The following is a 12327-nucleotide window of genomic DNA, read 5'->3' on the forward strand; positions in this document are numbered from 1 at the left end:
ATTAAAATTGATTTGTGAACTGTGAATTATTAAATGATTTTATAAAAAAAAATATAAATATATATTTTTTCTATCGCATTTTTTTCTTAGAAATCATCACATATAAATCTTTTTTTCTTTTTAAAAATTATCTCTTAATAAGTTACACAATGTTATTACTTTTTTTTTTTTCAATCAAAAAAAAATTTAACAAAACTAGTATTTTATATAAGCTACTTATTATTATTACTCATTACTACCCTATTTATGATCCATTTGATTATTTTATTATTCACCATGAATAGATGAATCTTATTCTCCTTATTTTTATCCTGTAATCAATTACTTTTGTTAATTAATTATTTAGATTGTAGATTAATTAGAATATTATAAATATTAAAAATTTAATAAGTAAAATTTATTTGATATTTCTTGTAGGCGCGACATTGCTATGCTTCTATCGACAACATTTTTTAAATAAATCCATTATTTATTAATGAAAAAATTTAGTAAAAAAAAATACAATCCTCGTAATTAAGAATTGACATTGTGCATGTGTTTAAATGTTTGTTAGTTTCTAAATTCATTATATAGTAGGCCGTGTCGTAAGTAAAAATTACATAAACAATTAAAATTAAAAAGAGATAAAATTATGTAGGTAATGTAAAAACACATTATAATTTAATTTTAAAAAAAAAATTTGTAAATGTGGAAAAATATATTTGAGAGACGGCCACGAGTTCGTATTAATTGAAATTTCATGAAAAGTTAATCAGCGATTTGTTTACGATAATTATTAATTTAATTATTGAATATTATTTAAAAAAATATAATATCCTGTATTATTTTTGAATGCAATGTTCTGATAAAAAAAAATACAAATGATATAAAGAAAATATCAGAACAAAACTCAGGTGATCGTCTTCGTTTGTTGAAGCGATTGGTTTTAAAAAATATTATCGTACTGAATGATTTTTTAAAATTGTTTGTTCAGTTATAATAATAATAATAATTAAAAACCAATTAAGATCTGGCTTCCAATAAATTTAGTGTATAAAACGAAAGTATGTTCCGTTTTTTCCATTAAATGACATTATATTTAAATATTGTTATTGATTATGAATTAAAGAAATACTTGATTAATTATTAATCGTTGATATCCTTTAGGTGTTAACCATTTTATTTCATTCGAGTGTTTAAATAGACGATATAAGTTGCAATGAATTTAAATAATATTAATTGAGTGAAATTAAAAATAAAATGAAAAAATAATAAAACCAATAATTGATGATAAAAATAAAATAATGGTGTATTGCCCGACGTGAGTGACAGCTAATAATGTTTTCTATCCTGCCACTCATCTCAATACAATATAATTAAGGATAAACTTAATAATAAACAGTAAAAAAAAAAAAATATGCAGTTTAGTTTTAAGAAGAAATATGTGTGATAGGTATTATAGTTGTATAATACGACGTTTATAAATGTAAATAATGGACGAAAGTTATTGGCAGCAATTTATTGGAATGCAGATATATCTTATGTATAAAAAAAAAAAAATTAAAAATAAAATAATAAAGTATGATTATTCACCTTTTAAAGGGTAAGCTTTGTAATATCTTTGAAATCACAAGCAAAAAACAAATAAAAAGGACGTCGATAGACAAATTAAATTATATAACATACTAGATCTCAGATTAAGATTAGCATTATGAAAATATAATGATAAACACCAAAATCACTCCGTTGTATCAAAACTAATTTTTATATAAGTACCCACAGGCGCACATAAACTCCTATGGCACATTAATTTTAGAATGAAAAAAAAAAAAACCCGATTAAATGATAAACTAATAAACTTACTATTAATGCTAGAATACTAAAATGGTTGTAAATAAATAAGAATAATATAAAATAAATAGTTAAAAATGAGATGATGCTTTATGTTGTTAAGTTAAAAGCAGTAATATTAATTAAATAATATTTTTAGAAGTCTCTCAATATCCATAAAAATATTTGCAAGATGTTTGTTTGTTGTTATTTAATGTTTTTAAGATCTACCTATGCATTTATTTGAATAAAAAACTTTTTAAACAATCAAATAATATTTATTGATTTTTTTTCTTCATGTTTGAATTTTATCTTTTATTTAACAACATGAAGCATATAAGCTTACATACGTAATAAATATTTCTAGAAATTTGGCAAATTATTTATACCATCTTTTGATGGTAAAAAAAAAATAGTTACGTAGATTGAAAGTGTCAAGAATTTAGAATTAGTTTAATAACAATGAGTAAAAAATTTATTACGTTTTTTCTTAGAGTTGGCTATTTTCTCCAATTTGCATGCAAACTTTTATCAAATGTAATATATTTGTATGCAATGAAAATAAAAAAAAAAATACGAAAAAAAATGAAAAACAAAATACATTAGAGGAGTGCGCTACTAATCTATGCATATATCCTTTATATGCTTATTAATTTGAGGTTTCATATTAATTATTAATTAATAACCAATTAAAAATATATTTATCGTGTACATTCATTAAAACCTTACCTATAAACACTTTTATTTAACAAGAAATAAATTAATAAATTTTTTAAATACCAACAGTACGTTTTATTTTACACAAACACAATAAAATAAAATAAGGATTTACTAATATTATTTATTAAATAATTAGCATGTAATAATTGAATTCGGATTCTTTATTGTTTCTGTTCTGTTTATATTATCATCGTCAATTGTTTGATAGTTAAAGTTTTTATTTAATTAAAAGGTGTCTGCATAACTATTTTTTGTGATGAAATTCAAACGACATTTATATATATATATTTAAATTTTTCATTTATGATCTAATTTTCAACCGTACTTATAGGCCTTTTTAAGCAGAACACTTTCTTTGGATTAACACGGCATACATATACACATATATATTTATATATTGTTTTTAAATTTAATATTAATCAATAATGTTAATCATAATCATAACTATATAATAAATATCATAAATTTTATAATGTAACTGTTGCTGTACAGCAAACAATTCAACTAGCAAGCTGATTCACACAGATAAAATGTTAACTAATAATCGATAATAATTATTTGAAATGCAACCATAACAAGATACTTTTTTTCTCTATATAGAAAGTTTTTCAGAATTATTACTTTTTAGTTTACATAATTGCTCTAAGATGTGATGAGTGCATTTTTGGAATGATCATGTATCTTATAAATTAATTAAAAATTTTCTACGTTTAGTATTTTTGCAACTAATTCTTTCTAAAGATTTACAAATTCTCGAATTATTAAGAGTACTGGCAAGTAAATATTACTTTCAAAAATTTTATTTGACAATTGTTTACTCTATATGTCATTAAATATTATGTTTGATGTCAATTTTTATGAGCTGAATTATATCGATATTTTTCATTAACAAAAATTTCAGGTGCAAAAATCAAAAATGAATGAGTCAATCGTGATAAAAGTTATAATACTTAGTTAAAAATTAAATTAATACTGCACTTGCACTCATCATAGTATCCCTCCTTCATTAGTTCATTAATTAAATTTATAGATTTATCCTTCGGACTATTGCCGTCATAATTATTGATCTACAGCTCTCTATTTCACGTATCATACCGTACAATTTGATGAAATTTTTGCTAGAATCAGAGCTCCAAAATATAAATAACAATTTCATTTATACATCTATCACATTCGCCACTACGATAGAATTCAAACCAATAGAGATTTAATAAACACGAATGAAAACAGGATATATATCTTTTTTGTATTGCTTATAATCGACTTGAATTAATTGCTTCAAATTAACATCAAGTTGTATCAGGAATTTCAATCAAATCTCTAAAAGTTCATTCTCACAGGCACTTAATATAAGCTGACAGTGTATCATAACTGCGAGTATTAATTCATTGATTTTAATGATGTATGATGAAATATTTTATTATGATGCTGCATTTATTATTTGCTTCAAGTTTAAATTTAATTGATATCGCTGATACTCATGAATGTTAATAAAGCAAAGAATCTCTAATTACATACAATTGTAAAGTCGTAAATTATTAATTCAGTCAAGTTTTTAGATGTGAACTTTACTTAAATCCGACAAGAAGGATTTAGGGGTTATAACATGTGAAGAACCTAAAAAAGAATCAAGAATAATAATTTAACTAGAATTTATCATTATCATACATAATTGAATTGAAATACTTACCAATTATAACTTCCCAATTTTTCAATGCATTCGTTACTTCATATGCACAGCGAATTTCTGAGAAGCAAACTCCACCAACGATAAAAACAATCAAGCGAGGAACATTTTTAATCGTTTGTTGGCCTTTGTCTTTGTGCCAATGCCCGTAACGTACACTAGAAACATTAATATTGAACAATAAATTTAATTTATAATACATTAAAAATCATAAAAGAGTTATAAATATTTATTACCTAGTTGGTGCATGGTAACCAGAACTAGCAGCTCGACTTGCTAAAAATTGGAAATGTTTTGGATCTAATTTGTCGTCAATAGCATCTTCCATAATATCTTTAACCACTGGAGTCCAACGACTCATTTGATATGTCTGTTCGGTAATCCTTTCTTTTCGGGGAACTGTATAAGGTTTCTTGCCTTTACCCTAATTAACCATTTCAATTTAATCAATTATTAGTCCCTGACGAATTAAGTTAATCATGTTACTGTTAATTAAGATACATACATCAACGTTAATGCCTAAGAGAGCCATGTTCATGATAGTTTGCTTATCATCAGGGGACACTTGAGCATGATGTATAAGCCGATTAAGATTTTCTTCACTGATTCCATTCTTACTAAGAACATATAGCGCAATAATACGTAATTTATCAATGTTAGCAACGGTTTGATCCAACAACACTGGAGTAATATTACGCATTTGGTCCTTAATACGTTCTCCTTCAGCATCAGTACCCATAGCCAAGTCCTAAATAATCATTACGATAAAGTTAAGCAATAAAATAACAGTGAATCATGTTTAAAATGGAGTTTTAAGTAATAATTCATGTATTTAAAATTACCTGTTCGACTTTACAGAGTTTATCGACATTGCCTTGATAACGTTTCATACAGTCTTCAGCCAAGTGCAAATGAGTCGCATATTTACTAAGCTCTTTCTGATACTGAGGCATTTTCTTTATCATCTGCGATAAATCCCTCATGCTTTGTTTATCGCCTTGCGGCATTCTCTTTGATTCCGTAAATTTTTTAAGGTTTTTTGTAACATTTCTAAATAAAGTCAATGAAAAAATCATTAATAACAATGTCAATATATTTAATCATTTATAAAAAATAATTAATACTTACTGAGAGACAACGGCAATATGTTGATGCCTTAATTCAACCCACAGTTCATCATTTTCATCTAGCAATACTTCTTTTTCAGCTTGACCTGCTGACGCTTCATAACTGTTGACAATAAAACGTAATTAATCTTTTCATACAAGTTTAACTTTGAAAGCATGCTTTGAATAATTGTGCACACCTATAAACATCATTCTCGATATCAAGTAAATCATAAGCCATAGCTTGCAGCGTAAGTTCATGAAGTAAAGGTGAAACACAATCAAATCCGCGATCAAGAATCAGCAATTGTGAGCGAGATTTCTCGGGTCCTTCTCCCATTGTTGGCTCATCTGCCTTGTAGGCATCTAGCTTTTGTTGAACCATTTGTGCTAGCTCAACATTGCGATCGAAGTCACTAAACAATTGTAATATGCATGATCAGTATAACTCGATAATTATAAAGTCAGTTATTGATTTTGCATCATAGATGGATATTGAAAAGTAAATACCACCAAGAAATATGAGAATGGAATAGTATAATTCATAGTAATTAATTAATGAGAATTTAATTGAATACCTTCTATATCTGACAGATGGATATTCTCCAAGAGTGGCACAAAGCGTTGCTATTTGCTCAGCACTTCTTTCCATATTAGCACTCCGAACATTGATGAATGAAGGATTGTAGAAACATTGGAAGGTTTCACGTGAATCCAATGAGAACACCTATTATTTTATCATGCATTAGCTCATTAAATAATTCAATTTGATAATGTTTTATACATTTTACATTACAGACACGCAAATCAACTACAAACTTGAAGCTTTTAATAATAATTACATTAAAAAAAAAATAAAAGGAAAAGTGAAAAAGCACATTATCAGCTTCTAAAGCTTAAAAATATCTATGAAAAATATTTAATGGTCTGTATTTAGCCATTATTTATTGATTATTGTTAAAAGCATTAAGATAGAAATTAAAATGAAAAGGAAAATAAAATAGTCGTTGGCGATGCTAATTGAATTTTTAAAATTTTTTAAAAGCATAGCAGTAAAAATGTAATCAACTTTTTTAATCATTCATTTTGATATAGAAAATGTACTATTATTATTTAAATATACATTTTTTTTATCACTACTATGATTTCTTTAGCTTTTTCATCACCTGCGACTCATATGGAAGAAATGCTATGTTGATCTCTTTGAGAGTTTTAATCTTTCTAGCGGCGAGTGACTTGCAGAGTTCATTGAAGAGCTCCTCCGGGCAAACTGGATCACAAGTGCAAGCATGAATGCAAGTTGAGATTGTTAGTTTGTGCTTTAGTGAATATATTTATGCTTGTTTATGATTGAATGAAAGTTTAAATATAAAACATTAAAATGAGGGGATGAAACGATAATAAAATGTATGAAAGAGGAAATGGTGCACAACATTATGTTTCTTTTGACAAATGGTCAGAATAACATATTGCACACTCAGTGGCAATTTTATACACCAAAAAGACGAATAAAAAGGAGTTAAAGATTGCATTGAAGTTTACATATATTCGCAGTTTATACATTTTTGAGATTTCACTTAATTTTACCTGCTCTTCATATGGTATAAATGCAATGTTGATTTCTTTCAGAGTCTTTATATATTTTACCACTGGAGATTTACGTAACATTGAAAAAATGTCATCAGGACACGCTGTGAAAAAAAATAAACTAAAAATTGGTTGAAGATGAGAAAAAAAAAATTAAATAGAAGAATAACTTAATCCATTGTAAGTAAAGGGGAAATAATGAGTATTAATGTTGTTAATAATTAAATCATCCTGGATTTACTAAAAGAAAAATGTTAGATAAGTTGTTAGCTGTTAAATGAATAAATAGTGGATTAATGTTAATTTGTTCAGTATCACATGGTTCTGCCAAGAGAGTATTAATTATACTTATTACTGTGATAAATCTTGTTGTTATTATTAAGTTGAATCAAGATAAATAAACAACAAATATACCTTCAGTGAAGTAAACGTGGGCATTTTTGTAGGTAGTTCTCGTAGGATTATTAAAATCGTCGATGAGTTTTTGCACAGAGCCATTGCACGGAGTGATAAGGTAAATCGCCTCCATCGATGGTAATGGTTCTCGTTTTTTGTTAATATCCTCTACCAACGTTATACCCTGTGCACTTATATCATGCATTTTACAGCACGCTGATACCATCCTCATTGCCAATTGATCTACTACAAGGATTCTCCATTCTACTCCACGATCAGACTTCTTTTTCTGCTTGATGACTTCATTCATAATCTCTGAAGCAAAATAAAATATACATTTTTAGTTTATTAAAAATATTATAAAATTATTCAACTTTAGAAATAGGTCAAAATAATGATGAAGCTATTAATCAACTTAGAATTCAATGTGGTTGGAAAAAAAATACTTGAACTTTTTTTTTACTGTTGGAATTATAGAGTGAATACAAAAATCAATAAGAATATATTCTATATTATGAGGGAAAATGATAACTGATATTACAGCAAGTTTTCTCGTTATAAGTATCATTAGTATCAATTATTTATGCAAGAACTAAATCGGAGATTAGTTCAATCTTTTGTAATAGAAGGATTGCATGCATTTATTTCAATTCATGGGGTAATTACATGAGATAATTGAAAATAAAAAAAAATCTGTAGGTAGAAAATTTGGGTGGCAATAAAATAGACATGAAAAATTTATGTGAGAGATTTTGATAATAAAAAGTGTATAAGTATCAAGAAATGCTCATAATTCAAAAATAAGACATAATCGTTGGAAAAACGATAATTTAACATGTAAATCACGCTAAGCAGTCTAATCTTAAATCTTAGGAATCCTTCATGTATTGATCGGCCTTTCAAGTCAGTGACGTCACCTCCCACAGTCACGTATGCTTATAAACAAGCACCCTTATGGGGAAAAAAACCGATCAATTCATTATCTTTTATATTATAGAAATATTAACATTGATTTTTGGGTGTGGAAAACTTTGATAAATAAACAACTTCAAAGAGTTCTGTTGTTATGATTATTAGCATACTGAGTCTTATTATTGGCACTGAATGTGAGGGTCAAGAAAACGTCAACCCCACGTGTAGAATCCAAAAATAGAATTGCAATGTCTGAGCAAAAGCGAACAACTTATTATTTATAATATATTTTGTTTCAACACATAGATGTTTAATGATAAATAAATATTATGATTCAACATGTAATAAATCTTTGTCAGATCTCTTTTAAAAATTGTTCGACTTGAGATTTTTCGAAGACAAAAAGAACAATTCATTGTTGAAATTTTGTTACATTCAAAGGACAGAAATAATATAAGAACTGATTGACAATAGACATGAGAAATCTGAAAATTGTAGTGTTGCAATAAGAGTTTGACATTTATGACTGTACTGAGACGTGCGATGAAGTCATCTTCATGAAAAGTACGCCTATAAAATGAATCGATAAAGTTACAAAGAAAGCTTAATGTTAGCTAATTAAATAATCGAAGGATAGAGCAATTCTTAAGGAAATAATTAAAACATAAATTAAAAAAAAATACAATGTAAATAAGCATGAAATTTAATTATTTTTTTGGTACTTACTTTGACCGACTTGTGCTTTGAGCGCCATTTTGACCAAACTGACACTGTTAAAGTAGTCGGTAGGTGGCGTGAAAAACTTCGAGCCATAAAGGACGCCTTCTATTTTTCACTTATTTATTTTCTTATTATTTATTGAATTTTTTTTGCGAAAAGGTGAAGGATAATGACGAGAAACACTGAAATAACTTTGTTTATAACTTTTTTATACTTTAAATATATAAAACAGGTAAATCTCAAATAAAAATTCTCTCTTTTTCATAAATTGATTAATTAGTCATGCTCCAGTAGAAATGGTATATAAATTTATTTGCAAAATCAATTTAATGAATCGTTGATTGTTCATTTGAATGTACTTTTTGAGACTAAATGGCTATCAACCTGAAAACAAGATTAACTAAGAGAAAAATCAATTATGGTTAGCGAAATGGATAATTTTCTTGTTATGAAGCTTCAATCATGAACTTTTAAAAAGTTTAGCAATAATGTTTAGTTGTAACTTTAAACATACTCTATTTAATAATTTATTTAATACAATATCCATTAAAAACATATAAAAATCATAAAAGCTTTTTATAACTAATAAAAACTCATTTATTGTTGTTGCTTGTAATTTCATAAAGTACTTAAAATAATGAAAATTCTTTTTCATATTCTTCTATTTTATTAGAAAATTATATTGGATATTAATTGAATAGAAAAATGGATAATAACAATAAATAAATTCAATGGAAAATTAATAAAATAAAAATATTCAAATGCTGAAACTACTTTATCGACCGAGCATGAAATTTTTTGACCTGCGTAATAGCAAAAATGCGCACGCAATTGTTTCTAGAGTTGTCAGTCGCGCGCATCGCATTGTATTACGCGTGTTTTGACTGATGGCGTTGTTCTCGTCAGTTTTCGGAGTGTTCCGTACGTAACCGTGAGCAACAAGAGTGTGAGTGTGTATGGAGTCAAAGCATTCACCGACTCGGCCTCGCCTCGCTATGCTTTGACCGTTGTTGCCGGCACTTTCAGTTTGAATCGAAGAGTTGACGGGAGTGTTTCGTGGCTTGATATCTCGTGTCAGTCGCGTGTGGTATATAGACCTGACGATCGTGTATGGAATCTGACACTCGCTTGTTTACATTTGAATCACATACTCCGTTCAAGTTGGTCAAGGGTCAAGGACCTACATAATACAAGAGTGATTATTATAAAAATTGTAAAAGTCATAAAATCAAATTATTCCATAGTTTAGTTTGAATTAATTGTTTAAGAGAATTAATATGATAATGTCATGAGTGATGATATGAAAATTTTTTGTAAACGTTAGTGATTAAAACGTGTCAATTCAACTTCTTGTGATGACCTGATGAGTGTTTGATGAGTGAATCGTTGTAACTGGAGATAGAATTGTTTAATAAAAGGGTGTTCATCGGTGAATCGGAGCATCATGAAGGTGGAGTACCCTTGTCGTGTTGAGGGCTGGCTCAATGTCTGTGGTAAGTCAATCTACATTTGTCTTATATGTTAATTTTTTATAAGTGATGACAGCCTAGTCTATAGTGTCCCATTTAAACTTCAATCATATTTATAATTAACTGATTACAACTCTGAAATACTCGGTTAAATTTTTCAATACAAAATCACACGGTTCATTTAATATACATTAATTTTTCAATTATTTCTCATAGCTTTTTATACTCTACTCCTTCGTTAGACCTTATTGAATCATTATGAAATATGTGACAGGGTGATTATAAAAGTAAAAGTAAGAGAAAACTATGCCTCGTAGTTTGTTTTCCGTTAATTAATTCACAATAATTAATTTTATTCATCAATAATCTAATCATAAGAAATTAACTTATATCTTTGATATATAAATCATGCAATATGCATTGAAAAATCAAGCAAAATACTTGATAAGCTCCAAATCATGAATCAATGCTATTGTTACTAATTGAAAAATATTTCACAAGTTTCAATTGTGACCATTTGCTTTGTTAAACAGATATGATGATTTATTAAACAATTTTCTAATATTTTTGACAGAGTTCATCACAACAATTTGATAAATCTTGAAATTAAGAAAAGCCAGCATGATTTCTGCAATTTAAATCTCTCTCTGCTCTTCAGTGAGAAAATTAATTCTATAGCCTCACCTAACTAAGCTATATTATTAATTTTAATCTTCATTTATTCCTGCCATAAGATTATAATTTAATCAAATTTTTTACATAAATTAAAACAATAATGTGGTGTAATCCAAGGTTAAACAAAGGCAGCAATTCAATGCCTGATATAAATAATCCTTTCATTACCTTTTAGTCATTAATTCAAAATTCATTTCATGGTTAAGCTACAGTTGATGTTTAAAATATATCTCCATTGTCATTTATGTAGCAATATAGTGCAATATTTTAATAGTTATTCCGGTTTAACGAGAATTAGTTGAATAGATGTAATAAAAATAAACAATTTATGGCGTCTGTTCCCATGTAACAAATAAATACTTAGATTTCTTAATTTATAATCAACTTGAGGAGTCTATGGTTCAACAGTAAATGTTTAAATTCAAGATTTATCAAGCACAATAAAAGTCAGCATTAGCAATAGTTTATTAAATTAATTTATAAATAAACTTACCTCATAATAAATTGGTATTTTGTTCTAGTTGTTAATAATGATTGTAGATCAGATAAAACTTACGTGTAGTTTTAAAAAATTAAAAGCAGCAATTAATCTATAGAAAATAGCGGTAAATTGTCCATATGATACTTCTTAATTAGTTGAATTGTTTGTTATATATGGAAAGTAAATTTAGCCATCAGATATAAATCATTAGAGTTCACCCATAGAAATTCACACTGGATGCAGAATAATTGCAATTCATGAGCATAATAACCGTGTATTGCATCAATATGTTTTGATGAAATCCAAGCTACATTTATAAGCATTGTGTATATCATGAATATAATAATATAATCCGAGTTCAAGTCGACCATAAACCTATGATTTCCTGTCTATATATTGCAATATCACATTCTGATTGTAATTTTATTGATTTGTATGGAATTTAATGAAGTCTATATTTACAAACATAAAATTATAACTGACGACAGGTCTCTTTTTGAATTCACTGAATACGTAGTCATATATTACGTATAACTAGGTGATTCTTTACTCTCCCTTTCACATTCAGCTTTTTAGTTGGTTAATATTCAATAGGTTGACTCAGTAAATATACTCATATTATTTACTGAGGTCTATTCTGTATCCCACCTGTGTTACACTATTCATATAAAGTTTGCCATCGAAAAAAGTTGTGTTATTATGTGTATAATAACTTGATATGACGTAAATCTAGCTGCACTAGAAATTTATACAATTTGAATTTTG

At 27.1% G+C, this 12327-nt stretch overlaps 2 protein-coding genes across 4 annotated transcripts in view; one reads left to right on the top strand and one right to left on the bottom strand.

Moving 5' to 3' along the window:
• Positions 1–3443: 3443 nt before the first annotated feature.
• Rop (Syntaxin-binding protein Rop) lies at positions 3444–8980 on the bottom strand. Of its 2 annotated transcripts, none has more exons than XM_035093403.1 (11): positions 8944–8971; positions 7324–7620; positions 6910–7013; positions 5901–6049; positions 5523–5738; positions 5345–5446; positions 5059–5266; positions 4722–4964; positions 4453–4640; positions 4220–4374; positions 3444–4146 (listed from the first exon to the last, which is right to left on the bottom strand). In XM_035093403.1, the coding sequence occupies exons 1-11, from the start codon at positions 8969–8971 to the stop codon at positions 4085–4087; spliced, it is 1752 nt and encodes a 583-aa protein (XP_034949294.1). In that variant the 3' UTR covers positions 3444–4084. The 2 variants fall into 2 exon arrangements, with proteins under 2 accessions (XP_034949294.1, XP_034949302.1); XM_035093411.1 differs by lacking the exon at positions 6910–7013 and adding an exon at positions 6489–6592 and having other exon boundaries at positions 4085–4146; positions 8944–8980.
• An 850-nt stretch (positions 8981–9830) lies between these two features.
• raskol (Ras GTPase-activating protein raskol) overlaps positions 9831–12327 on the top strand; it is a 60512-nt gene continuing 58015 nt past the window's right edge. For both annotated transcript variants that reach the window (XM_035095164.1, XM_035095165.1), the window contains exon 1: positions 9831–10430. In XM_035095164.1, the coding sequence (XP_034951055.1) occupies positions 10382–10430 (49 nt within the window). In that variant the 5' untranslated portion in view covers positions 9831–10381. The remainder of the gene's footprint in view (positions 10431–12327) is intronic.

Source organism: Chelonus insularis, unplaced genomic scaffold (genome assembly GCF_013357705.1).
Source record: "Chelonus insularis isolate UGA/USDA-ARS -01 unplaced genomic scaffold, ASM1335770v1 contig_131_pilon, whole genome shotgun sequence".
Classification (NCBI taxonomy): Eukaryota; Metazoa; Arthropoda; class Insecta; order Hymenoptera; family Braconidae; genus Chelonus; species Chelonus insularis.

What these genes read in the sequence shown, in the direction of transcription:
- Rop (XM_035093403.1), bottom strand. Translation starts at nt 8,971, where the DNA reads ATGGCGCTCAAAGCACAAGTCGGTCAAA. An exon ending in AACTCTGTAAAGTCGAACAG is followed by an intron (nt 4,965 to 5,058) that starts GTAATTTTAAAT and finishes ATGATTATTTAG; the next exon opens with GACTTGGCTATGGGTACTGA. An exon ending in GGTTACCATGCACCAACTAG is followed by an intron (nt 4,375 to 4,452) that starts GTAATAAATATT and finishes TAATGTTTCTAG; the next exon opens with TGTACGTTACGGGCATTGGC.